Here is a 26,998-nt window from a genome sequence, read left to right on the forward strand (position 1 = left end):
TCTCAGTGTACTACTTCAAAGCAACAGGAATATCATGGATGACCTCTCACTCACCTCATCTTTCTCATTGTTTTCAGTCATATCAGTTGTTGGTAAATAATCAAGTCTGGTACAGACAATCAGATGATCCACATCAGTGGCATAATGACATTTATCTGATAATGTTGGTCACCAAATGTGACAATTATTTACTGACAGCCAGTTCTGAACCAGAGCATAGAAACCAAGTCAACAACCCAACAGTGAGAATCACTGATGAAAAAACATTCCATGAACATCATTTTCAAACAGAATAGATCACATTTATCAAATTGTACCAGGAATTTGGAAATCCCAATAAAAAACACCAACAGCTCTATTTTACAGAAGGTAATTTTTTCCTAAATAGTCATACAGTTTTTTGCAATAGTGTTCAATATAGGTTACAAAGGAACAGTTTTGGTTACTATATAGTATTTCACGTATATGTTGCAATATATCTCCAGCTGATAATACAATTAAAATTAATAAAGAGGAGTATTTGAGATTTTAGGGACAAGAAGTTCAATATCTGCTTTCTTAAACACTCCATTTGCACCATTTAGGGTTCATACTAACACCCCTTGGTCAGAAGAAAGTACACTTCCATCAGCTGATAAAGTCCTCTTGGACAACAATCAGCCCTTACTGTTCTTCACCCTGAAGTATGTTCATCAACCAACACAGCATATCTTGATCTTCTTGACTCGTAAGCATGTTTATCAACCATCTCAGTATTATAATCCTCTTGATACTGAAGTATGTTATTTACCATGTGTACGTGCACAACGCAGTAGCCCCAAACACGTCTATGGGGTCTCATTCTGGATTTTGACGTTTTTTCAAGGTCGAGAAATCACTTAGAACATTAATTTTGACACTCATCTTGCATCACACATTTGTTAGAGATTGTTTCTAGTCATTTGTTTTAAGATGAAAATCATATACATGCAAATTACATGCCATACACCAGTCATCTTGCAAAAGCAACTACATTACAAATAACTATGGTTGTAAGGAAGAGCAAATGGTGATGCACTCTCAAAACATTCAATAACATCATATCAACATTGGTTGACTCCAATACATCTCCTAAATAGTTTTAATCATAAATAAAAAAAAAATCAAGACCTCCCCTACTTTTTTTGAAGAGTATATCTTGATCATCTTGCCTCTGTAACATGTTACTTTTTCCATAAATCACTTTGCCATTGGAGAGAAAAAGACAAGAAAAACTATTTTCATGCTACAATTTGTCAGATGTTAGTACAAAAGTGCACGTACATCATGAACAAAAATGTGTAAACTTCTCTAATTTATTTCACTCTTACAGGCAATAATTCTTAACATGCTTCAGGTTAAAAGTTAGAAGTTACCATAATTTTTCATTAACTCTTGAATTCCTTTTCGATTTCATGAAACAACTTGTGATCCAACAAATAAGAAATACTGGTACTAAAATTTGTGATTACTGACTACAAACCAATAATATCAGCCTCAAGGTAATCAGTGTCAAAGTACACTCCAAGGATCCTTCACCCAACTTGCATCACTGAAGTATTCCATTGTAATGTAGTCCAGCACTGATGTGGGCAGAAAGTCAAGCCCATTCTCCTCTGTCATATGTCTGCCTCTTGTTGACTCATGTATACACGCCCTGGCCAGAGCTGACAATCTTCGTGGGTTGGTGATCACTGCCTGTAAACTCTCTGGAGGGAATCCTGGGATAGTGATTGTCTCAAGGTTAGGCAAGTGAGTGTGATGGACGCAGGAGTCAATGAGCATCAGCTTCACCTTGTCATTGTCAAACATACCGGGTGTAAATATTACATTCAGACAGGTCTCCCCACATTTGTTAGGAATGTCAGGTCGGGCACCATATTGCAGAAGAATTTGGACAGCATAGGTATCGACTTCTTTGTCCTTATGTATTCCATGTAAATAGTCTACATCAGTACAATGCAAGCCTTTTATTGCTAGTAAGAGCGGGGTATCCCCTGATTCTGTCTGTGCATTGACGTCTGCTCCATGCTGACACAATAGGTACACAAGGTCACTCTTATAGCTCTCAGAGTTGGAAACTGTGGCAATATGAAGTGCAGTCAGTCCTGCTCCCAAGTTCCAGGTCTGGTGTGGTAAGTGTCTGTTTCTCTTAATATTAGATTTGCATTTGACATTGACATCTGCACCATGATGGAGGAACAGTTCCAGTGTTGGGAAGGAATCGTCTTCCCATCCTTGTCTCAGACCACTGCAGACATAGAACAATGGAGGACACGGATCACCATCAGATGCTTTGTTAATGCTGTAACCCTGGGAAACCAGGTCCTTCAACAAAGAGTCTGGTGAATGAAGAAATGGGATGTACTGAACTGGACTCTGAAGGGTGATGTGATGACCTGACTTGATGAGTTTGGCCAGAGTACGGCAGCAGATCTTGTGTGACAAAAGTTCATCTACCAGAGTTGTTCCTTTCCTGGATCTAGTTGGAAGGGCAACATCATTCTTGTGGAAGAAGTCAAGAATATCACACCTATGGATCTGGCATCCACCTATCAGTTTGTTGACGGCCAAGTCCCCAATTGTGCCACCTACAATAGAAATCTTGAATCTTGTAAACATGTTAAGAGATGGTTATGAGAGTGTTAAAGAGAATCATACAAATACGTGTTCTTCCCCATTCCCCTTTCATCCCTTAGACTGAACGAAAGTAATGACCCTTGACTAATGCTGGTCCTGAACAGAAAGGTCAAAAACAGTGTATCAGAAGTGCAGAGTCCTTGTGATACATATCTTGAGTTACAACAATGTAAGAAATAAGCTCATGTAACAGATAATTAAATTGACATGATATTTTGCTGTTTTCCTCTCAGCTTTATTTGATTCTTTGTCATGTGGGAATGTTTGCTCAGTTTAGAGATTAATGGTTGGCAGTGCTGGCCACGATATCGTGTATATAATGGTAACCAATGTCTTCAATTTTTGAGAACACACTCACCATTAAACAATGCATCTTGATCCCCAATGCTCTTTGACAAAGTCACATTGAAGTCAAAGCCAGAGTCATGCAAGATCCTCACTATGTCAAGAAATCCTCTTTCAACCGCCACCTCCAGCAGTGAGCAGCCTCGGTTGTCTGTTTTTGGTTTGAAAATAACATCACATATCATTCCAGCAAGTTGTCATCTAAAATGACATGGTTTACTTCTTCATACCCACCTCCTTCAAGTGCTGAACATCCACCACACACTCACCTCCTTCATGTGCTGAACATCAACCACTCTCTCACCTCCTTCCTGTGCTGAACATCAACCACTCTCACCTCCTTCATGTACTGAACATCAACCACACACTCACCTCCTTCATGTGCTGAACATCAACCACTCTCACCTCCTTCCTGTACTGAACATGAACCACTCTCTCACCTCCTTCCTGTGCTGAACATCAACCACTCTCTCACCTCCTTCATGTACTGAACATCAACCACACACTCACCTCCTTCATGTGCTGAACATCAACCACTCTCACCTCCTTCCTGTACTGAACATCAACCATGCTCTCACCTCCTTCCTGTACTGAACATCCACCACACTCTCACCTCCTTCCTGTACTGAACATCCACAACACACTCTCACCTCCTTCCTGTACTGAACATCCACCACACTCTCACCTCCTTCCTGTACTGAACATCCACAACACACTCTCACCTCCTTCCTGTACTGAACATCCACAACACACTCTCACCTCCTTCCTGTACTGAACATCCACCACACACTCACCTCCTTCCTGTACTGAACATTCATCACACACTCACCTCCTTCCTGTACTGAACATCAACCACACACCCACCTCCTTCCTGTGCTGAACATCAACAACACACTCACCTCCTTCATGTGCTGAACATCAACCATGCTCTCACCTCCTTCCTGTACTGAACATCCACCACACACTCACCTCCTTCCTGTACTGAACATCCACCACACACTCACCTCCTTCCTGTACTGAACATCCATCACACACTCACCTCCTTCCTGTACTGAACATCCATCACACACTCACCTCCTTCATGTGCTGAACATGCACAACACACTCACCTCCTTCATGTACTGAACATCAACCACACACCCACCTCCTTCCTGTGCTGAACATCAACAACACACTCACCTCCTTCATGTGCTGAACATCAACCATGCTCTCACCTCCTTCCTGTACTGAACATCCACCACACACTCACCTCCTTCCTGTACTGAACATCCACCACACACTCACCTCCTTCCTGTACTGAACATCCATCACACACTCACCTCCTTCCTGTACTGAACATCCATCACACACTCACCTCCTTCATGTGCTGAACATGCACAACACACTCACCTCCTTCATGTGCTGAACATCAACCATGCTCTCACCTCCTTCCTGTACTGAACATCCACAACACTCTCTCACCTCCTTCATGTGCTGAACATCAACCATGCTCTCACCTCCTTCCTGTACTGAACATCCACCACACACTCACCTCCTTCATGTACTGAACATCCACCATGCTCTCACCTCCTTCCTGTACTGAACATCCACCACACACTCACCTCCTTCCTGTACTGAACATCCACCATGCTCTCACCTCCTTCCTGTACTGAACATCCACCACACACTCACCTCCTTCCTGTACTGAACATCCACCATGCTCTCACCTCCTTCCTGTACTGAACATCCACCACACACTCACCTCCTTCCTGTACTGAACATCCACCACACACTCACCTCCTTCCTGTACTGAACATCCACCACACACTCACCTCCTTCATGTACTGAACATCCACCACATACCCACCTCCTTCATGTACTGAACATCCACCATGCTCTCACCTCCTTCCTGTACTGAACATCCACCACTCTCTCACCTCCTTTATGTGCTGAACATCAACCATGCTCTCACCTCCTTCCTGTACTGAACATCCACAACACACTCTCACCTCCTTCCTGTACTGAACATCCACCACACACTCACCTCCTTCCTGTACTGAACATCCACCACACTCTTGCCTCTTTCCGGTCCTGAACATTCACCACACACTCACCTCCTTCATGTGCTGAACATCAACCACTCTCTCACCTTCTTCCTGTACTGAACATCCACCACACTCTTGCCTCTTTCCGGTCCTGAATATTCACCACACACTCACCTCCTTCATGTGCTGAACATGCACAACACACTCTCACCTCCTTCCTGTACTGAACATCCACAACACACTCTCACCTCCTTCCTGTACTGAACATCCACCACTCTCTCACCTTCTTCCTGTACTGAACATCCACCACACTCTTGCCTCTTTCCGGTCCTGAATATTCACCACACACTCACCTCCTTCATGTGCTGAACATGCACAACACACTCTCACCTCTTTCCTGTACTGAACATCCACAACACACTCTCACCTCCTTCCTGTACTGAACATCCACCACTCTCTCACCTTCTTCCTGTACTGAACATCCACAACACACTCACCGCTTTCCAGTCCTGAACATCCACCACACTCTTGCCTCTTTCAGGTCCTGAACATTCACCACACAATCACCTCCTTCATGTACTGAACATCCATCACACACTCACCTCTTTTCAGTCCTGAACGTCAACCACACTCTTGCCTCTTTCCGGTCCTGAATATTCACCACACACTCACCTCCTTCATGTGCTGAACATCAACCATGCTCTCACCTCCTTCATGTACTGAACATCCCTCACACACTCACCTCCATCCTGTACTGAACATCAACCACGCTCTCACCTTCTTCATGTACTGAACATCCACCACCCACTCACCTCCTTCATGTACTGAACATCCACCACTCTCACCTCCTTCATGTACTGAACATCCACCACACACTCACCTCCTTCCTGTACTGAACATCCACCACTCTCACCTCCTTCCTGTACTGAACATCCACCACACTCTCACCTCCTTCCTGTACTGAACATCCACCACTCTCACCTCCTTCCTGTACTGAACATCCACCACACACTCACCTCCATGTACTGAACATCCATCACACTTTCACCTCCTTCATGTACTGAACATCCATCACACACTCACCTCCTTCCTGTACTGACCATATATCACACACTCTCACCTCTTTCATGTACTGAACATCCACCACATTCTCACCTCCTGCCTGTACTGAATATCAACTACACTCAAACCTTCTTCCTGTACTGAACATTCACCACACACTCACCTCCTTCCTGTACTGAACATCCACCACACACTCACCTACTTTCTGTACTGAACATTCACAACACACTCACCTTCTTCCTGTACTGAACATCCACCACACACTCACCGCTTTCCAGTCCTGAACATCCACAACACACTCTCACCTCCTTCCTGTACTGAACATCCACCACACACTCACCTCCTTCCTGTACTGAACATCCACCACACTCTTGCCTCTTTCCGGTCCTGAACATTCACCACACACTCACCTCCTTCATGTGCTGAACATCAACCACTCTCTCACCTTCTTCCTGTACTGAACATCCACCACACTCTTGCCTCTTTCCGGTCCTGAATATTCACCACACACTCACCTCCTTCATGTGCTGAACATGCACAACACACTCTCACCTCCTTCCTGTACTGAACATCCACAACACACTCTCACCTCCTTCCTGTACTGAACATCCACCACTCTCTCACCTTCTTCCTGTACTGAACATCCACCACACTCTTGCCTCTTTCCGGTCCTGAATATTCACCACACACTCACCTCCTTCATGTGCTGAACATGCACAACACACTCTCACCTCCTTCCTGTACTGAACATCCACAACACACTCTCACCTCCTTCCTGTACTGAACATCCACCACTCTCTCACCTTCTTCCTCTACTGAACATCCACAACACACTCACCGCTTTCCAGTCCTGAACATCCACCACACTCTTGCCTCTTTCAGGTCCTGAACATTCACCACACAATCACCTCCTTCATGTACTGAACATCCATCACACACTCACCTCTTTTCAGTCCTGAACGTCAACCACACTCTTGCCTCTTTCCGGTCCTGAATATTCACCACACACTCACCTCCTTCATGTGCTGAACATCAACCATGCTCTCACCTCCTTCATGTACTGAACATCCCTCACACACTCACCTCCATCCTGTACTGAACATCAACCACGCTCTCACCTTCTTCATGTACTGAACATCCACCACCCACTCACCTCCTTCATGTACTGAACATGCACCACTCTCACCTCCTTCATGTACTGAACATCCACCACACACTCACCTCCTTCCTGTACTGAACATCCACCACTCTCACCTCCTTCCTGTACTGAACATCCACCACACTCTCACCTCCTTCCTGTACTGAACATCCACCACTCTCACCTCCTTCCTGTACTGAACATCCACCACACACTCACCTCCATGTACTGAACATCCATCACACTTTCACCTCCTTCATGTACTGAACATCCATCACACACTCACCTCCTTCCTGTACTGACCATATATCACACACTCTCACCTCTTTCATGTACTGAACATCCACCACATTCTCACCTCCTGCCTGTACTGAATATCAACTACACTCAAACCTTCTTCCTGTACTGAACATTCACCACACACTCACCTCCTTCCTGTACTGAACATCCACCACACACTCACCTACTTTCTGTACTGAACATTCACCACACACTCACCTTCTTCCTGTACTGAACATCCACCACACACTCACCGCTTTCCAGTCCTGAACATCCACCACACACTCACCTCTTTCCAGTCCTGAACGTCAACCACACTCTTGCCTCTTTCCGGTCCTGAATATTCACCACACACTCACCTCCTTCATGTACTGAACATCCACCACACACTCACCTCCTTCATGTACTGAACATCCCTCACACACTCACCTCCATCCTGTACTGAACATCCACCACTCTCACCTCCTTCCTGTACTGAACATCCACTACACACTCACCTCCATGTACTGAACATCCATCACACTTTCACCTCCTTCATGTACTGAACATCCATCACACACTCACCTCCTTCCTGTACTGACCATATATCACACACTCTCACCTCTTTCATGTACTGAACATCCACCACATTCTCACCTCCTGCCTGTACTGAATATCAACTACACTCAAACCTTCTTCCTGTACTGAACATTCACCACACACTCACCTCCTTCCTGTACTGAACATCCACCACACACTCACCTCCTTCCTGTACTGAACATTCACCACACACTCACCTCCTTCCTGTACTGAACATCCATCACACACTCACCTCCTTCCTGTACTGAACATCCACCACACACTCACCTCCTTCCTGTACTGAACATTCACCACACACTCACCTCCTTCCTGTACTGAACATCCATCACACACTCACCTCCTTCCTGTACTGAACATTCACCACACACTCACCTCCTTCCTGTACTGAACATCCACCACACACTCACCTCCTTCCTGTACTGAACATCCATCACACACTCACCTCCTTCCTGTAATGAACATCCACCACACACTCACCTCCTTCATGTACTGAACATCCACCACACACTCACCTCCTTCATGTACTGAACATCCACCACTCTCACATCCTTCCTGTACTGAACATCCACCACACACTCACCTCCTTCATGTACTGAACATCCACCACTCTCACCTCCTTCCTGTACTGAACATCCACCACACACTCACCTCCATGTACTGAACATCCATCACACTTTCACCTCCTTCATGTACTGAACATCCATCACACACTCACCTCCTTCCTGTACTGACCATATATCACACACTCTCACCTCTTTCATGTACTGAACATCCACCACATTCTCACCTCCTGCCTGTACTGAATATCAACTACACTCAAACCTTCTTCCTGTACTGAACATTCACCACACACTCACCTCCTTCCTGTACTGAACATCAACCACACACTCACCTCCTTCCTGTACTGAACATCCATCACACACTCACCTCCTTCCTGTAATGAACATCCACCACACACTCACCTCCTTCATGTACTGAACATCCACCACACACTCACCTCCTTCCTGTACTGAACATCCACCATACTCTCACCTCCTTCCTGTACTGAACATCCACCACTCTCTCACCTGCTTCCTGTAATGAACATCCATCACACTCTCACCTTCTTCCTGAAGTGAACATCCCGCAGATATGAGGAGGTTGAGAACACATCCTGCATTTGACTGACATGCCAGGACAGTGGCTGACTGGCCTTCACTGTCCCTCCATGATACAACATCCAGACCTTCCTCAATGACTTCCTGCACTCGAACATGGTCATCCTTGTTGACTGCATCCATGAAGCTACTGAAGGGTGGGCTGCTCGACTCACTGCTGTCTTCTGCTGTAGACTCACATGACATGCCTCTAGATGTCAGGGATGAGAGTCTGTGTACATAAACATTTACAGGTAAGATGTATATAGATCCAGATAACTAATAAGGTGGCAGGGATGTACGTCCCCCATTCTGTGACCATATGAGTTACCTGATTATCATGTTAGAACACAATAATTTCACTGTTGATATCTCTCCTCAGTGTTTTGTCTGGCTTGACACCTTGGGATCGCAAAATATATCCTTCCTTTTCCAAAAAATGCAGTTTGCATATTCTAACTGTTATAAAACTCTAACTTCTACTGTCACCTTGAATGGATGAGCATAACACCCAAAATTGACATGAAAACTACAAACAATCATGTTTTGAGGAGATTTATCAGAAACATTTGGAGAGCTGATATGGAGAGACAGGCGATCACAGAAAAGTGACAAGGTGAGAGAAGCACAGATAGGCCATCACAGAAAAGTATCAATGCTAGGAAATTGGAGGTAGGCTATCACAGAATATTCTATCACAGCGACAGTCTATTCTGTATTTCAGCACAACAAAGACCACCCAACTGACAGACTGTACAGTAATTTACGCTCACTAAACCAGTATCCGCTATTGTGGCACTCCTGTTGATTGACTGAATGTGTATTAACAACATAGTGGAATACAGGTAAGTATGGAAGGGTATGGATAAGGATAAGTAAGTGAAGTAAATTGGCGAGTGGCACATGGCACTAGTATTATAAATTAACTGGCATCTTAAAGTTTGTCAGTCGCTCGTCCTGTCAAGATGGTTTTGAAGATTAGCTGTCATATCTTATGGCACACTGAAGATCATTCCCAAGTTGAAAAGTTCTCTAAATCGGCACATCCGGTATACTGGCATTTGTAGCTTGTCCCACCTCGTGCCAGTTTAGAGGGCTTCCACTGTACTGCCAAAACATGGTGATACCTGTTCAGCAGCCAGTACAGCATGGTCACTTAAAGGGGCACTGATGTGCAGCGATTAATGTTTCTCGCCAAGGGTCTAATTGCAAAACCAAGCTGGTCAGCACCTGCACACTTGACTGTGACTGACACTGGGACTGGGCTACATCCACAATGGCAGAATTTCTTCACCCTAAACAGTGCGAAGGGTGGATGCCCATCACAGCAAAAATCATGTGTAAGTCTGAGTCGCTATGCCTCTGGTCTATTATCTATGATAATAAAAACACACATTTGATTTATTTGAATCCTTGAACTAATAACGACTTTGCCATTGGTAAAAAAATCTGAAAGTTTTCTTAGGTAAAAACCTAATTCAATGTACCTATATACCCTAATACACAGCAAATGTTTATACATATTTCTTATTTCACAAAGAAGTTCCATTGGTATCCTTAGAACAGTTTCAGCCCATAAGAGCTTTCAGGCTGCATGCAATGCAGTGATTACGTCTTCCTTGCTGTAACCTGTGTTTGGTGGTATAAACCTACACATGCTATTTGCCATCATTCACTTGATGGTCTGTTAATGAATATATAACAGGTATAATTACTGGTAACACCACTCAGATTATTTGGAAAAGTTTCACATTTGGCATTTCTCCTGTCTGGAGTATGCAACAATATAAATCAAGGTCTGATGTGGCAAAGGTATTGCATGTTATGTAATATGTGCAAGTTAGTGATGCAAGAGGGTTTATCGGCTCAGTTACAAAAACAAACACTGATCAAAGGATTTAGCAATAAAACACTGATTGATTAATTACTTTTCCCTTCCACAGTGTTTATGTGTGTAGATGCACTAATCCATACTGACTACACACTTTCGTAAAGGGCTAGTGTAAAAACAATATCCTTCCTTCCAAGAATTAACTGACAATACATCGATTGATTGATCGCTCATTACTGGCTAACTAAATTACTTAAGATGGCGGACATCATACATTTAGATGCCAGGTATGCTATCTTGGGTGACCCATGAGACTACACACCAATGTGAAAAACCTGAAATGCATTCTCAAATGTTGAAAGACATGGCATTGAGCAGGATTATTCACCAGCTGCAGATGAATGACATATTCTTCTCTTATGTGGATATTGATATGTTCCTTGACAGGGTAATAGTCTGATATTGTTGCTATAACTTTAGTCTGTTTTAAGTATAGTACTTGCATTTTGTTTTAATTTACTTTTTGTAGCATTCAACATACACTATGTTGTGCTTAGGGTGTGTGTGAAATGTGATTCACGTTGTCTATCCATACAATGTGTGGATGTTGCAGTTAAAAATTTACCACAAGCATAAGCAGACTGTATATTGTTTTGTTAACTTTCAAAATACCAACAAATACGATAATACACTAATCAGGGTTAGATAAAATATAAAGATGTACATTGACTTCATTACTTTTCAGTGCTAACAGTCTTTTTTAGATGACTACTAATAGTAGATGATTAAACATCAAAGTGTCTCATGAAATTGTTTTCATATTAATGAAGTAAAAATGACTTCATTTTTGTTCATCAGTCAATACTTAAACCAGAGAGCCTATATGAAGAGGAAGAAGAAACTCCCCGAAAAGCCGCTGAACGTAGGTCTCGGGTCGTTATGTAACCAGTGTAGCCAATATGGTGGCAGTGTAGTATTTAAGATTGAGCCCGGTTTATTTTCAACAGCTGATTAAGTTCGATGACTGTTGTAACAACTGAAATCCTACATGTAGAAGATAGGTTAACCATTTTGTCACTTCAGTTTAAGTCAAATAATCGGTGTTAGTGTCCGTATTAGGACAGAAGATTTGTTGTCAAGTTTCAAGTTGGTATGCTATAGCTCACTGGCTTCTATTCTCGATTCACTGCAAAGATAGACTAAATTGTGCTGATAAAAACTTCTTTCACACATTCGTGTAATTTTTAGAAGGCAAACATACCTTTAGTTGAAAGGTATTTGCAAGTAATACTGACAGTTTTATTACTTGGAAAATGTTAGGGTGTAATTGAGGTGTGTGAAAAATGTGACATTTCTTCGATCTGTTCTGATCCGCCAATGAAATGCTACACGCATTCAAAAACATCTTTCACATACACCTTTAATTCATATGAGGGGAATATACTATCAGGTGAAATCTGTTTGCAAGTAATAGTGATAGTTTCATAATCTAAAAAAGAATGTTAGGGTGTTTTTGAGGTGTGTGCAAAAAGTGACATATTGACGATCTGCTCTAATCCGCCATTGAAATACTACACGCTGTTGTTTGAGTGTTTCTAGTTATTACTTCAAAAACATCTTTCACATACACCTTTAATTCTTATGAGGGGAATATACTATCAGGTGAAATGTGTTTGCAAGTAATAGTGATATAGTTTCATAATCTAAAACAAAATGCTAGGGTGTATTTGAGGTGTGTGAAAAATATGACATCTGATCTGATTGATGCTTGAGGGTTATAGTTCCATAACTTCTTTCTTTCTCGTTGATCTTATTATTTGTACAGACCCGTGAAGGTTCCGGGGTAGAATAGGCCTTCAGCAACCCATGCTTGCTATTAAAGGCGACTCAGCTTGTCGTAAGAGGCGACTAACGGGATCGGGTGGTCAGGCTAGCTGACTTGGTTGACACATGTCATCGGTTCCCAAGTACGCAGATCGATGCTCATGTTGTTGATCACTGGATTGTCTGGTCCAGACTCGATTATTTACAGACCACCGCCATATAGCTGGAATATTGCTGAGTGCGGCGTAAAACTAAAACTCACTCACTCACTATTATTTGTACAAAACTGGAAAGGTGTTTTAGAACGCTTTGTGACAGTTTTACGCTTTATTTTTGAGGGCAGTGTGACAGTGTCAGTTAACATTTTGTTAATGTCCATTCCATTCTCCACATGCAATAAGATATCTGAATTAATTATTAATGTAAACAAAAATGTCTCAAAGTAGATATTTTAAAAGGACAGCTGATGTTAACACCTGTTCTCGCGATACTTTTGCGTTCTTGAACATGTTTTGGGAGGGAAGGAAGCGGTGTATCATTTATTCTTTCACATGTAATTCTTTCTTTTATTCTTTTTCTTTATTTATTTCATTCATTCAAATAATTTTTGCTCTTAATTCTTACTATGATTCATTCATTCATTGTAAAATTCCGATGGATACGACAACCTGGTTGAAGTTCTGTTAACCACAACTGAAGTTGCACTGGGAATGAGCCAAGTCACTGTGTGCGTTGGGGCATGACGAGGCACACGTTGATTAGTACAAATGGTAAAGAAAGCAAGCAAGTGACCTATCCCTGTTGTAGAGTATCCCTGCTTAACTATCAATTCTGCATGCGGGTGGGGCAGCAGAGGTCATGAACCAGATATCCTCTGGGTACTCACAGGAAAAAAAAAAACAACGAAAGTAACAACCAGTCCACGGAAATTGCTCATTAATAGTGCCCCTTTAATATGTTCAAAATATACACAATACAATTGATGTGACATGATAAATGTGCCTATTTGTTTTGTGTGTTGCTTTGTTTTGTTTTTTTCTTTTATTATTTTTTTGTTATGTTGGCCGGGTGTTAGTGGTTGTTGTTGTTGTTGTTGTTATCGTTGTTGTTGTTGTTGTTGTTGTTTAACGTGGGTGGGTGTGTGTCGTTTCCACGTACATTTGTTGTGTTGAATACAGATTTTTGTGTGAATGTTTCACTATTGGTGACAGCAGTTTCACTTGTTCTCTGACGTTTTATCATCTTGGGATGCCGTTTTCACTTAGTCCCATTTAGTGAACAAGCCGTTTTTACATTCTACAGTGGTCAGATAACACTGACACAAAACAAATATTTGGTCAACTGGTTTCTTACCGAGCAGAATGTATGATGACACTAAGCTGTCATAGAATCGATCGCAAAAAGAAAGACGCAACGGAACATGTCTTCTGGGTCCTTGTTCTCTTGGTAACATACAAACCAAACATACCCGGATTCGGAAACCGGATCTGTGAAAGAATTATTTTCAAACTTACAAAGGAAATACTTAAATCATTACTTGTCTGTTAATTTAATAAGATATGTAAACTGTGCCGAAACGAATTTGTAAACAACAATTGTACTGTATATTTGAACGAATGCTGAATATTGTTACAGTGAAATATTTTTCCGGATTATATATGTACCGGATGTTATGATTCAGACTGTACCGTGCATTGCGGAGGTAGTTAAATCCACGTGTGCAGAGATGGTTGGCGCGTGAGTGTGTTACTAGCTTTGAAACAAGTGACGACTATTGCATCTGTAGATTGTTTGTTCTGTAAGCCATTTTGCGTTGTTCGTTGGATACTGACAACTTTGAGAGAGTTCTGTCAACGTAGTTTCAGAGTGTTCCAGCTGGTGAGAAATATTCATTGAGAAACATTTGATATGATAATTTAGCCAAACGTCAGTGTGTTGTTTCTAATTTCATAGATTCACAGTAAAAGTTCCGCCGTACCCCAAAAGCCAAAATTACAAACTGACATACGTAACTCGCCCTAACTATACATTCTATAAAGAAGAACAGGTATAAATAAACGGCCCCAAATATCAAAACGTGAATATTACGTGTTGGAATATTACGCCCGGGATGGTTTAAATATTCTATGTAAAAAGAAGGGGGTACGGGCGGAACTCTTTCCAGATTCCCATTGAAATGTGCTTGATTACTTCTATTTCCAGGTTTTGAAACTGGTGATGCCATTTTGACTAGAAGATACTGGTAGAGAAAAGAATTGACCACAAGTTAGAGCAACTTTTCCAGGATGTATAACCGCAATCGTCGGGGTGGACTTGGAGTCCTGCTGCTAGCTGGACAGATCATGAATGTTGGGGTTCACAGAATCCCCCCTGTCACTCTCGCCCTCATAGCTGCACAGACTGCCATATTCCTCAACTTTGTTCCTCAGTACTTTCCTTCGGCTACAGCAGTGTGCATGAGCACGTACTTGGTGTATTATCACAAGCAGTGGAAAAGGTTGATTCTGGGGACATTTTTCCATGCTGATGACATGCACCTGTATTTCAATATGTCCTCCCTGCTGATGAAGGGGTTGACGCTGGAGAAACGGTTTGGTAGTGTCTACTTCGCCTACCTGGTGGCAGTGTTTACAGGGTTAACGAGTCTCACCTATGTAGGATTAAATATGTTTCTGGAGAATGCCATGGAGGACCACACCTATTCTACCTCATGTGCGGTTGGATTCTCAGGTAATAAAGTATCAATAAGACAATTCATGCTCTCACCACCGATGACTGAACATTACTGGAGAGTAGAGTGCACAATATTTTTGGAAGGACCTGTAAACATGTGTTGATTTTATTACAGCTCTTGTGGTAAAACTAAAAGCATCTTGAAGAGTTTAGTTGTATTCCCAGGGCCCATTAAACTTCTAAGTAATAATCATGTGATTAGTCCACTGTGTACAGTGTGCTGTGTAGTTGGTACTTGTGTTGCAGGTGTTCTGTTTGCCCTGAAGGTGCTGACTACCCACTACACCCCACCTGGTCTCCACTATGCCCTGGGCTTCATCCCTGTGCCCTCCCGCTTCATCTACTGGGCAGAGCTGGTGCTCATCCAGATGGTCACACCTAATGCCTCCTTCACTGGTAATACAGCTACATTCATGCTTTATGGGATAAAGGGGAGGAGAACCTAGCCAGAACAGATCACTGTAGCAATGGCAGTCGTCAAAGTAATAGAGTCTTTTGTCAGACAGAATTGTAGTCCTGAACTTGATGCAAAGAACCTGATACTCAAATAAAAGCATTAGAAAGACATTTCATTACAAGGCAATAACCATTCTCTTTATCTCAGGGGCGGTGGGGTCGTCTAGTGGTTAAAGCGTTCGCTTGTCATGCCGAAGACCCAGGTTCGATTTCCCACATGGGTACAATGTGTGAGGCCCATTTTCTGTTGTCCCCCACTGTGATATCGCTGGAATATTGCTAAAAGCGGAGTAAAACCAAACTCACTCACTCACTTTCGATATCTCCAGTGTGCCCTGAGTTGATGCATCTGTGGCTTGGCCAGATTTTATTAATTTTTATTACCTATGATGTCACATAACTTGGGCAGGTAACCTGCTGTTACAACTGAGCTTGCCAGTGTAACAAATTATCAGGTTGGACACTTTAAAAAACATATATGCAAGAACTCTCTTTCAGAGCTCATCTGCTCATCATTGCAAACTTTAATCAGTTAGATAATTTAATTGGCACGTTCAACTTCCCAGCATTGGGACAAAAAGCTAGCCAAGGGAGGTAATAAAATCATCAGGCTGAACCGTAGCTGCATTCACTAATTCAGGGTATAGTAGAGATTTATCAGAACATAAACCCTGGAGATATACCTGGGAGATATCAAGGATGTATTGGGAACTAGATCATCCCATAAATAATCTGGTCACTTTTGGCAGGTTGTGTTTGGGTTTCTGACCATGCATGCAAGCAGAATTTTAATTGGATTTCTGAGATGAAAGAAAACTATACAAAAACATAACAGTGATTCAGTTAAAGGTGTTTGATGGTCATTTTTTGTAGCCTGCAGTCTTCATTCTGTACAATTGTTACCCAGGTGTTCATTCTGTACAAGTGTTACCCTGAAGTGTTCATTATGTACAAGTGTCACCCTGAAGTGTTCATTATGTACAACTGTCACCCTGAAGTGTTCATTCTGTACAAGTGTCACCCTGAAGTGTTCATTATGTACAAGTGTCACCCTGAAGTGTTCATTATGTACAAATGTCACCCTGAAGTGTTCATTATGTACAAGTGTTACTCTGAAGTGTTCATTATGTATAAGTGTACCAAACAGAGACCTCATTCATTTACATGTAGACAGATAGGTATTTTTTTGTCAGTCGTTAACTCAGGAAAAGTTGACAGCTCTTCAGACGTCCTTCATAGAATGATCTTACAGTCAGTAAGTACAGATGTTTTTGTACATGTTGGTTATGTACAGTGTATGCAATTTCTGTTTATTTCTTCCACAGGTCAACTTGCAGGTATCATGGTGGGGCTGCAGTAATTACATATGTTTTTGTACATGTTGGTTATGTACAGTGTCTGCAATTTCTGTTCATTTCTTCCACAGGTCATCTTGCAGGTATCGTGGTGGGGCTGCTGTACATCAAAGGACCCCTCAAGACAATCATGGATGGCTTTGTTCCCCCCGGTAGGAGGTCTTTGACTTCACTGCACCAAGGACTGACTGTCAGTTGTCGCACTCCACAGTAAACATTTACAGCTAATACTGCTTTCTGTGATGCCTCAAGTCTGTGCTCAGAGGAAAAAGTGCCTGCCTGTATCACCTTGTTTCCAAACTTCCCTGTGGTTTTGTATCCTGATCCTCTATTTCAAGATTGTGTATTTATTATGATATGAATATGGCTTCTTATTTCAAATGTTTGTGAGTAGCCTCAACCTGTCACTGCAGGTCCATCCTATACATACACTGCCAGGAGCAGCGGGTATCGATCAGCAGGATACACAACAGGAAGGTCATGGTCGTCTCCACAGCGACAGTATGGTCAGCCCAGTTACCCTGACCACTCTGCGTACACAGGGGGGATGAGTGAAGAGGAACAATATGCACGAGCTCGAGAGGAGAGCTTGCGACCACAGCACACAACTGGTCAGTCCAACAGTAAGGCATCCAACTTTGTATCTTGTCTGAAGCACAAACTGATTCAAGCACAAAATACATGATAAACTAGGCACAAGCTCATACTGTGTTGTCCAGTTTTCCTGAGACTTAACCAACACACAGAAGCTGTATATATTACCTTTTAATGGGATAACATGGATGGGATAACTCTTGCCATCTAGTGTCTGAAACAGGATTCTTTTAGCTTATAATAAGGCTCATAATTTATCTACTGCGTTTCAAGTTCTATTCATGTCATTGCTTACTTATTATTGTATATATTATAACAGCTAATAGGGCATCATGTTTCAAGAGACGTATATACATATTCTTCCTAAAATGTTACATTGCCCTCCACATTTCAGGATTGTACCCAGACTTGGATGAACTGAGAAGCAGACGGAGTGAGCACTACAACCAGTACAGGTGACCCAGTCATCAGCACGTGCTTGTCATGCGTGTTCCACTCTCAGGGTTGGTGCAGTGGTGTTGCCTAGCTACAGTGTACACATCAACATCACTGGTGATCTAGGACACATGTAATCTGGAGTTAATGTCTGTGATACTCTTCCTCTGGGTTTAGAGTCCAAATCTTGATGTGTGTTATAGTCCATTATATTAACGTGATTGGACATTTTATGAAACCATCTCATCATTTGAAACTTCTTCCACCCCATGCTTATTTCATTGTTATTCATTTACATGCCTTCTGTCAGTAGCCATTGGCTGCACATTTGTTACTGCTTACGACATGATGTAATCAATGATGCATGTGAAAATGGCAAGTTTAATTTTTAATGTTTATATAAAATAATATCAGTGTGAACCATTTACAGTGACCCTTTTCCCAAATCATCCATGGAACATTTGCATAGGATAGATGTTATAGTTTAATTTATGAGATTTCTGAAAACATGTAAATTTGACATGACACGAAGCTAAAACTGGATGGTATGCTACTGTAGTTTGTAAATAAAATGTTCTCCCATGTTTTTTGCTGACATTATTGATAATCATTCTGAAAAGGCTTGTGTTTGGAGTCATATGATGAGAATGGTACTGATTGGTATATTAATGTATCTCCTGGCAGTTATATTAGAAGAAAAAAATGAATGTCACCTTCTGAAAGAACCAACAAGGCTTCACATATTATCTCCATCATTTAGATATTACATAACACATACAACCATACAAATACAATACAAACAGTACTCTACTTTTTGTTCTGATTTATTTGTTTTACCCCATATATACATAACAAGTATAAAAATATGATTTAAAATAGCTCTTGAAAACAAAAATACACAATAACAATAGATAGTGTTGAAACGCTCCACAGACGCCAAGACAGAAGTTTGACATAGTGGAGATGACAGATTATCATGGACCAAGGTCTCCTGTGCAAGTGGGTCTTGGTAAAGTGATTCAACTGTTGATGTAGGTGAAGGCAGCTTCTCCTGACCAGATATTCCCTACTCCAGTTACCTCTGCTACCAGAGGCACCACTGACAGCATGTTGCAATAATGATCTTGCAGAGACCATGGATTCTCACATCCATCAGAAGCACCTCTAAATGGATAAACACATGAGTCCTAATATTGAAGAAACAAATATGAACCTCCCACACACATGATCACACTAATGTGTAACATATAAAATAAATATATCACTTGTAATACCACATAAACTAAGCTTCCCAAGGCAACAGTATCTCTGCTGAAACAGTACTGATACAACAATCTGCTGCTGCTGCTGATGCCTCACAAGCAGCAAGCTCTGCCTATTTCGCCAGCTGTCTGTCAGGGCGGCCTATCCTGACGCCTCTCACAGGTTACATTAATGACTGAACATACTGATGGTTAACATACTTGTGATGTTCACAGTTCTTCTGTTAGTGGAGAAATCTCCCCATGATCACAGTTTCTTTCATCAAATCTGTCTTGGTGAATCCTCATTTACACACTACCCCTGAATTAGGTCCAATGTTTCTGATCCCCTTTGCATCACTTTGCACCTGTTGAAAGCAGCAAATTCACCTGGAAACACAATAACCATCCATGATGTATAAAATACATACTGATGATGAACGTGATTAGCATAATAACGTACAAACTGTTTTTGATTTGCAAAAAAAAAAGTCAGGACCCTTGGAGCATGATAAAGTGTGATCTGTACATCCAATTCAGTTGTGCTTTACTACATTGTCCTCGTCTGTGCTGTACTAGGACAATGATCTGTATGTCAAACTCGCCTGTGCTGCATGAGGACAATGATCTGTATGTCCAGCTCACCTGTTGTACACTGGGACGGGCAATGATCTGTTTGTCCAACTCACCTGTTCTGCACTGGGACAGGCAATGATCTGTGTGTCCAACTCACCTGTTCTGCACTGGGACAGGCAATGATCTGTATGTCCTCCTCAGTATAGTGGTCTGTGAGGAGCTGGGTGAGCTGCTGGAAGTTCTGTTGTACGTTCACCTGAAATATGGACAATGAACTTTGTGTCCAAATAACTGCCAGCTACAAATTCTTCATCTTGGTAGTGCACCTATCAAACCAATCCTGAAACGCTTGACAATATTTCGATCAAGTGAATTGATACAAAAGCTGCCTATATTTCTTCTGAATCTCAAAAGAGAACACCATAATTTTCATTTGAAAGGGATTGAAAGCAAGGAAGTAATAATAGTATCTTTGTTGGGCTGCATAACATTAAACAACAGTGCGTTACAGCAAGCTGACATACTTGACCAGCTAGTGTTACCTTAATGGGCCTAAACAAGATGGACTCCGTGTCCTTGTTGGCCAGATACAGAGACATGCTGCGATGGACAGAGGGTAGTTTGGTCTTCACATTCTTGTACGTCTCTGCCACAACATCATGGACCTTTTCTGGGGTAGCAAAAGGCTGCTGCCTCAGTTTCACATTCTGTCCGACCTGTTCTTGCTTCATCTGCACAATAACCTCGGCCTGCAACACAGCAAGTTGTAATGAAGTATCTGCAGGAGACTGCAGAACACTGCAAGCTGCAATTGATGGTTTTAAACACCTACAGGACATTGCGGACCACTGCAAACTGTAATTGATGGCTTCAAACACCTACAGGACATTGCAGAATACTACAAGCTGTAATTGATGGCTTCAAACAAATACAGGACATTGCGGACAGCTGCAAGCTGTGATTGACGGCTTCAAACACCTGCAGGACATTGCCGAACACTGCAAGCTGCAATTGATGTCTTCAAACACCTACAGAACTTTGCAGAACACTGCAAGCTGTGATTGACAGTTTCAAACACCTACAGCACTTTGCAGAAGACTGCAATCTGTGATTGATGGCTTCAGACAAATACAGGACATTGCAGAAGACTGCAAGCTGAGACTGATGGCTTGAAACACCCACACGACATTGCAGAAGACTGCAAGCTGTGATTGACAGCTTCAAACACCCACAGGACATATAGGAATAGTGGTAAAATGACACCAAAACTCTGTACTTAGTTAAAAAGCCAGTCCGATTTGTGTTCTGTGGTGGCGGGTGTTGTGGTATATGTTACTGAAACTGTTTCTGTTTATGATGTGCAAAATTACAGGAAACACAGATATCACAGACTAATATTAGTGCAGTTATCCTGATTACTGAAGGGTCATCATCACAAAATCATAGTAATCGCGACAAGATAAAACATTGACAGATGGTCTCACCCTAGACAGGAATGTCTGAAGAGGTCCTGTGAATATCTCCGAGACATGATGGATGAAATCTTCGCATGTTTTCTTTAGATGCTGGTCCACATCACGCTTTGAGTCCACAAAGTACTCCGTAACCTGGGGTGTACCCTAAACCAATAGAAAAGCATCATGAAAATTTGTAATTAATTCACCAAACTCATCTACAGAAGAACATTCACTGAGAAAAAAAGAATTCAGAGCTGTTGTAGCTGTTTCTGTTGTTGATGAGTGTTTGCTGACAATATCTTTTGGGTGTATAAAACAGCTTATCACATGATGCTAACTGCTACTTTCACTAAGACTAAAAATACTGTCTCCACTGAAGAACTATGTGACGTGTGTGTTACACATGACTCTGATAAGTCAATGTTTTCTGAATCTGACAAATTCCTATTCCACTCCCATTAAATTCAACATACACTCTCTGTATGAGAACATCCTACATATGCCGTATTAGGGACATGTCATGGAACTTGGCAGACTTCTGTGAATATGATCTGAAACCTTGATTCTTCTGTAAACAAGGTGTAACACCACTGCCACACAACTTATTACCAGTGTTTGCAGCCGATGGTAAGGTGATAGGGTCACACTCTTCACAACAGACAGATAAATCTTCCTCCTTGTCATTGTACACAAATCTACTACTGACAGGAAGGAACCCTTTCCTGTCCCCACAATTTACAATTTTCTCACTTCACAGAAATTATGTCTTTGATTCATTCTTAAGATTGTGCTGAGTGCAACTGTATCAGTGATTGTGGGTTCAATATTTTAGCTTCCATGAGCATAAGCATCAACTGCTCTGCATACATTAAGTAATAGCATAAAACACAGTGAGGTAATTCACAGTGTCAGTCGTTGATCACTGCTTAAAGAAATATGTTTTCACTGTTTAAAGAAACATGTTTTCACTCTTTGTAAGACCTATATATCATGCTTATGTACTAAGGAAAGTCCCCTTGAAGCTGAAGAACTCACACTGAGAACAAATTGTAGCAAGGCGTTGTTACTGTTGAGAGCAAACAGTTGTCCTTTCTTCTGTATGAGGCTGTAGGCTGCATCTGTAACACACGCACCAGTTATACAGAGGGGTACTACAACTGGTTCTAGAACCACAACTGCTTGTACTTGAACCACTTGTTCTGAGATCTGCATCAGTCTCTTTGAAGGGCAAGTTACATTTGAATTTGTAGGATAATTGCATGATTCAATATTTTAAGTCTGTGACTTGAGCCACTAGTCAGAAGAGTCAAGTAAAGTACGTTTGGTCTGGTAACAGCTGATAACAGTATGTATTAACACAAACATTTACTGAAAAAGATATTTTTTTGTTTGTGGATTCAAACATTGTTTTGCACACACTGCTATAAACACAATACAATACTTGTTTACAGTACAATGACAGGCAACATGGATGCCCCTTTGGAAGGCCCAGCACAGAAAAAGAAACATGCATCTTTCACCAAAGGCTTCCACTGACTTAGCCTCACATGGCAAATCAGCTCAATTTTTAAAAGAAGAAAGCACATTCATTGAACAAAAAGGAAAACAAGTGCTACAAGCCATGCCACCAGTTAGTATGTCTAAGGTACAAACTATGTGGACTCAAGTGAAGCTGGGAGCGTTAGTAAGACCCTGTCGCTGTCTGTGTGAGTATTCTGCTATAACATCCACCTACTGCGGTGATATACATAACCAAGCACAACTACATAGGGAAACATGCTTTAGATCAACCATCACACTTTCACTGCTGAAACAACCACTATTCCAGGATTATATAATGAGGTGTAATACATTGAGGTATTAACCTAAACTATTAACTGTAAACCTAACCCACAACTATATACTTAGGGGAAAACATCCAGTCTTTTGATCTTTGAATACAGTCTAATCATTGATTTAGAAATCTTGAAGGTTAATTTGTAACCACGCATCCTGGCACAAAGTTAAACGTATAAATTTGAATTATCTGATCTACAGTCTGACTGCACTGAAGTTCACCTTCATATTACAGTAACAAGAAGGATACTTTGCGTACTCTTGGAACTTGTTCTTACTCCACGACAAATAGGGCTAATGCTAGATTTGTCATAACATGGGGCATATGAGGGCAGACAGGAAGTGGCAAACTCACAATATTCCTCAGGTTCAGGGCTAATTACTTACATTCTTTACTACCTTTCTCCCCACACAGAACCGTTCACATACAACAGTCAAATCACACCATTTCTTGGACATGAGCTCATCACACTTTCATTGTATACTTGAAAATTTGCTGATTTACTGACCCAAACCAAAACCGAAAAAAAACCAAACAAACTAGCTAGAAACTATGGGCGTCACATATTCTGAAGTTAGAGTGTTGAACAAGATGATATGAAACAGCTTCTAAATAACAATAATACATATTCAGAATGACCACATGTCTGACCTGAACTTTGACATGGTTGAATTTGACCTACTTTTTTATTTACTCTTTCACTGCCCATGGTGGATAAAAAAAGTGTTGGCAGAGCCATCTAAAAACTACATAGGCCCAGAGGTCAACCCCAATCTGTAATCACGTTCCTGACCATTGTGGAAATGAGTCCGTTCAAACAGCCTCTGAGGCAACGGAACCACACTGAAATGTGCTGAATAATAATATTTTTAACTAAGACGAGTTAGCATTATATGACAAAGAGGTGTTCATCTTTCTGATCGATGATTGATTCTCATTTTAAGGAAAATGAAATGAAACATTTTCCCTACGTGTATTTCTTTGGAGGTTGCCCCTAGGATAAACAGCATGTAAGCAGGCATTCAAATGAAAGTTCCCTGTCGCAAAATTATGTGATGTCATTGTCCTTGGCCCTGATTCAAATAATTCTGCAGTTTTCTGACAATTCAAATTTGTTTTTGTACCTAGGTCATCTACAAATACTGTCACCATTGGTACTACTTGTGACACTGGAATGTTAGTAATTGCCAAATGATCAAATGCCAAACCACTCTGTTTTTTTCTGTTTTTGTTTTTGAAGACAGCTTTTATATTACATACATCCCACACACCTTAGACCAAAATCTTAAATCCAAAGCAATTGTACCAGATGGTTCAACCCCCAATGACTTTTACAGTAAAATTGAACAGTTCAAATTTAACCCTCCAATTTTGATACAGTTGTGTTAATAAAGGATAGTTTTATGTCTAAATCAGATGAAATTAATAAAATTGCAATTAGTTGTCCTCATATTTGACTACAGTGTACTACATGTGGCAGAATGTGGCAGAATTCAGAGAGGTCAGCGACCTTGAATCAAGTCGAGTATTTTGGCAGTCTTTAAAACAATGCGCTGTGAAGTTTGGTCTTGATATGACAGCAACTGAGGGACAGAAGGGTTGCATGCAAGCAATCTCGTCACCACAGCTATGGAACACAAGGATCCAATGCTGGGTATTTTCACAAGTCATTACTCTACACATTATACAGCTGTCTCTTAAAAAATTCCCTGTAGTTTGAACACTGACAAGTGCTGTCACATTAACCATGTATATTTCCTGGTGTGGAGAGAGCAGCATTCAGAACATGCACAAGCAGAGATTCCCTGGCAGAAGAGAACTGCAGTCAGTCAGTCAGTCAGTGAGCAGTGCTTGTCTTAATTCAGACTATTGTCATTATGCCAAATGCCATGTATGTGTCTCTGACTTTGTAAGAACATACAGAGAGAAAGCCAAGACATAACAAAGAAATACCTTGCTATGTGAAATAATTCCACACCTTAAGGTCTGATATGAAACATCCTCAAAACCAAAACACACTAGCAGCTCCAAAATGCCAAACCCATTTATTGTAATTTCTAGCTGCTAAAGAGCATTTCATGCACTGTATCATTTGGTTGTAAGGTCAATGCATTGAGACATCATTACGTGTTTGGAAAACAAATGACAACATTTGATTTAAGACAAAGAATACTACAGACATGAAGGTATACTTTAACATGATAAGCTTACATCAGAGGATATTCCATGGCATACCTCTGATGTTGTACTGCTACATCACAACAAACGCACAGGCACAACAAAGGGAGGTAGCTGACCAACCCTGTGGACATACCTACAAACACCCCCAGTCCTAGGCTCCCATCTTTACTGGCCATGTCTGCAGGGAATACAATGAAGTGTTAGAAATTACATAAGGTCCCATCTTCCTTGGGACATTCGGCCAAAGCTGCCCGGTCTAAGACCCCTTACATGTTCACGTCTTAACATTACTGTTAGGAAATGGGGCAACAGATCATATTTCATAATTGACACTTTAAGCCCTATTATTTGTCTCTGACTTTAATCCTTAATTTTCGATGGACTTTCTCCCTAGTTGCTGACATTGATATTTATTGTTGACTCTACACATATCTGCAACAGCAACACTACCAGATCACCTATCTACAACAGTTGGGTGATGTGGTCTACAGTTGGGTTCTTGTAACCAGTGCAGAGTTGCAGCCATTTCAAGCTGGCCTTTCAGGGTGACTGGCCTTTCTGTCTTGTTCACCTGAGCAATTTCTGTTAATGGCAGGTCACTCTGTCTCCTAACAGTATCAGCAAATCCTTACTACTGTATTACAATTCACTACCAGGCTGGACATAAGTATAAGTCATTAAAATGCATACAAAATGCTAGGTAACTATTTGAGGAACACCATTTGAGAAGCAAATAGATTAAGATAAAAGATATAGATATTAATACTTGAAACTGTTGCTTTATCTTCCATTCTCATTAAGGCTGGCCCATTTGTTGACAGGGAGACCTTTGAAATAGGGCATATTACCAGGGACATTCCTTTCTTGAGTGAAAGAAGGCACTATACATAGAGGTTGATGTTTTATCTGACTTAAGTATTTAGGTTGTTTTAAGACTGATAGACTCCAGGGAACTGGGTATTACCTAATGGCGACTCTCGCAGTGCAACTAACACAATCTACAGACAAGACCACAACTGAAGAATCTTCACTATGTCAATGATAAACAGCTACAATATAATTGCAAAATGAATAAAAACCAATGTATCGAGTAGTCTTAACTTGAAATGTAATAAACTGACAGTGACCTAGGTTCAGATCCAAGCTTCACATAGAAGTAAGTGTTGTAGCAAAGCAAACAGCTCTTGTACTTCATGCAAAGGGGCATCAATGTATTTACCTATACATACATTTTTTACCCCCATATACCCTTCCAGG

General features: G+C 41.3%; 3 protein-coding genes across 13 annotated transcripts in view; 1 reads left to right on the forward strand and 2 right to left on the reverse strand.

The window, feature by feature from the left end:
* Nucleotides 1-123: 123 nt before the first annotated feature.
* On the reverse strand, nucleotides 124-14,346 carry LOC137281540 (putative ankyrin repeat protein RF_0381). The gene is made up of 4 exons (XM_067812829.1): nucleotides 14,230-14,346; nucleotides 9,188-9,453; nucleotides 3,017-3,154; nucleotides 124-2,609 (listed from the first exon to the last, which is right to left on the reverse strand). Exons 2-4 carry the CDS (start codon nucleotides 9,426-9,428, stop codon nucleotides 1,531-1,533), a joined length of 1,458 nt encoding a protein of 485 aa, XP_067668930.1. The 5' UTR covers nucleotides 9,429-9,453; nucleotides 14,230-14,346; the 3' UTR covers nucleotides 124-1,530.
* A 192-nt stretch (nucleotides 14,347-14,538) lies between these two features.
* On the forward strand, nucleotides 14,539-19,036 carry LOC137281541 (rhomboid-related protein 4-like). 6 transcript variants are annotated; one of them, XM_067812831.1, is made up of 6 exons: nucleotides 14,539-14,613; nucleotides 15,079-15,606; nucleotides 15,856-16,005; nucleotides 17,492-17,572; nucleotides 17,834-18,043; nucleotides 18,409-19,036. In XM_067812831.1, the coding sequence occupies exons 2-6, from the start codon at nucleotides 15,162-15,164 to the stop codon at nucleotides 18,471-18,473; spliced, it is 951 nt and encodes a 316-aa protein (XP_067668932.1). In that variant the 5' UTR covers nucleotides 14,539-14,613; nucleotides 15,079-15,161; the 3' UTR covers nucleotides 18,474-19,036. The 6 variants fall into 6 exon arrangements, with proteins under 6 accessions (XP_067668932.1, XP_067668934.1, XP_067668931.1 ...); XM_067812833.1 differs by having other exon boundaries at nucleotides 14,546-14,754; nucleotides 17,834-18,031; XM_067812830.1 differs by having other exon boundaries at nucleotides 14,547-14,754.
* A 221-nt stretch (nucleotides 19,037-19,257) lies between these two features.
* Nucleotides 19,258-26,998, reverse strand: part of LOC137281543 (conserved oligomeric Golgi complex subunit 3-like) — a 28,840-nt gene continuing 21,099 nt past the window's right edge. For 2 of the 6 annotated variants that reach the window (XM_067812837.1, XM_067812838.1), the window contains exons 16-21: nucleotides 25,875-25,919; nucleotides 22,759-22,841; nucleotides 21,751-21,885; nucleotides 20,809-21,015; nucleotides 20,424-20,522; nucleotides 19,258-20,080 (exon numbers count right to left, since the gene is read on the reverse strand). In XM_067812837.1, coding sequence (XP_067668938.1) covers nucleotides 20,048-20,080; nucleotides 20,424-20,522; nucleotides 20,809-21,015; nucleotides 21,751-21,885; nucleotides 22,759-22,841; nucleotides 25,875-25,919 — 602 coding nt within the window. In that variant the 3' untranslated portion in view covers nucleotides 19,258-20,047. Of the gene's footprint in view, nucleotides 20,081-20,305; nucleotides 20,523-20,808; nucleotides 21,016-21,750; nucleotides 21,886-22,758; nucleotides 22,842-25,874; nucleotides 25,920-26,998 lie in introns of those variants that run through there. The other 4 variants (XM_067812841.1, XM_067812842.1, XM_067812836.1 and 1 more) reach the window with 3 other exon arrangements.

The sequence above is a fragment of the Haliotis asinina genome, chromosome 4 (genome assembly GCF_037392515.1).
Source record: "Haliotis asinina isolate JCU_RB_2024 chromosome 4, JCU_Hal_asi_v2, whole genome shotgun sequence".
In the NCBI taxonomy this organism is placed as follows: Eukaryota; Metazoa; Mollusca; class Gastropoda; order Lepetellida; family Haliotidae; genus Haliotis; species Haliotis asinina.

Excerpts from the sequence above, each read along its gene's own strand:
- LOC137281540 (XM_067812829.1), bottom strand. The coding sequence starts at position 9,428 with ATGTCATGTGAGTCTACAGCAGAAGACAGCAGTGAGTCGAGCAGCCCA. Across the intron at positions 3,155-9,187 it reads ATGTTCACTTCAGGAAGAAG|ACAACCGAGGCTGCTCACTG; the intron begins GTGAGAGTGTGA and ends AACCAAAAACAG. Across the intron at positions 2,610-3,016 it reads TCAAGATGCATTGTTTAATG|GTGGCACAATTGGGGACTTG; the intron begins GTGAGTGTGTTC and ends TTTCTATTGTAG.
- LOC137281541 (XM_067812831.1), top strand. The coding sequence starts at position 15,162 with ATGTATAACCGCAATCGTCGGGGTGGACTTGGAGTCCTGCTGCTAGCT. Across the intron at positions 15,607-15,855 it reads ATGTGCGGTTGGATTCTCAG|GTGTTCTGTTTGCCCTGAAG; the intron begins GTAATAAAGTAT and ends CTTGTGTTGCAG. Across the intron at positions 17,573-17,833 it reads GGATGGCTTTGTTCCCCCCG|GTCCATCCTATACATACACT; the intron begins GTAGGAGGTCTT and ends CTGTCACTGCAG.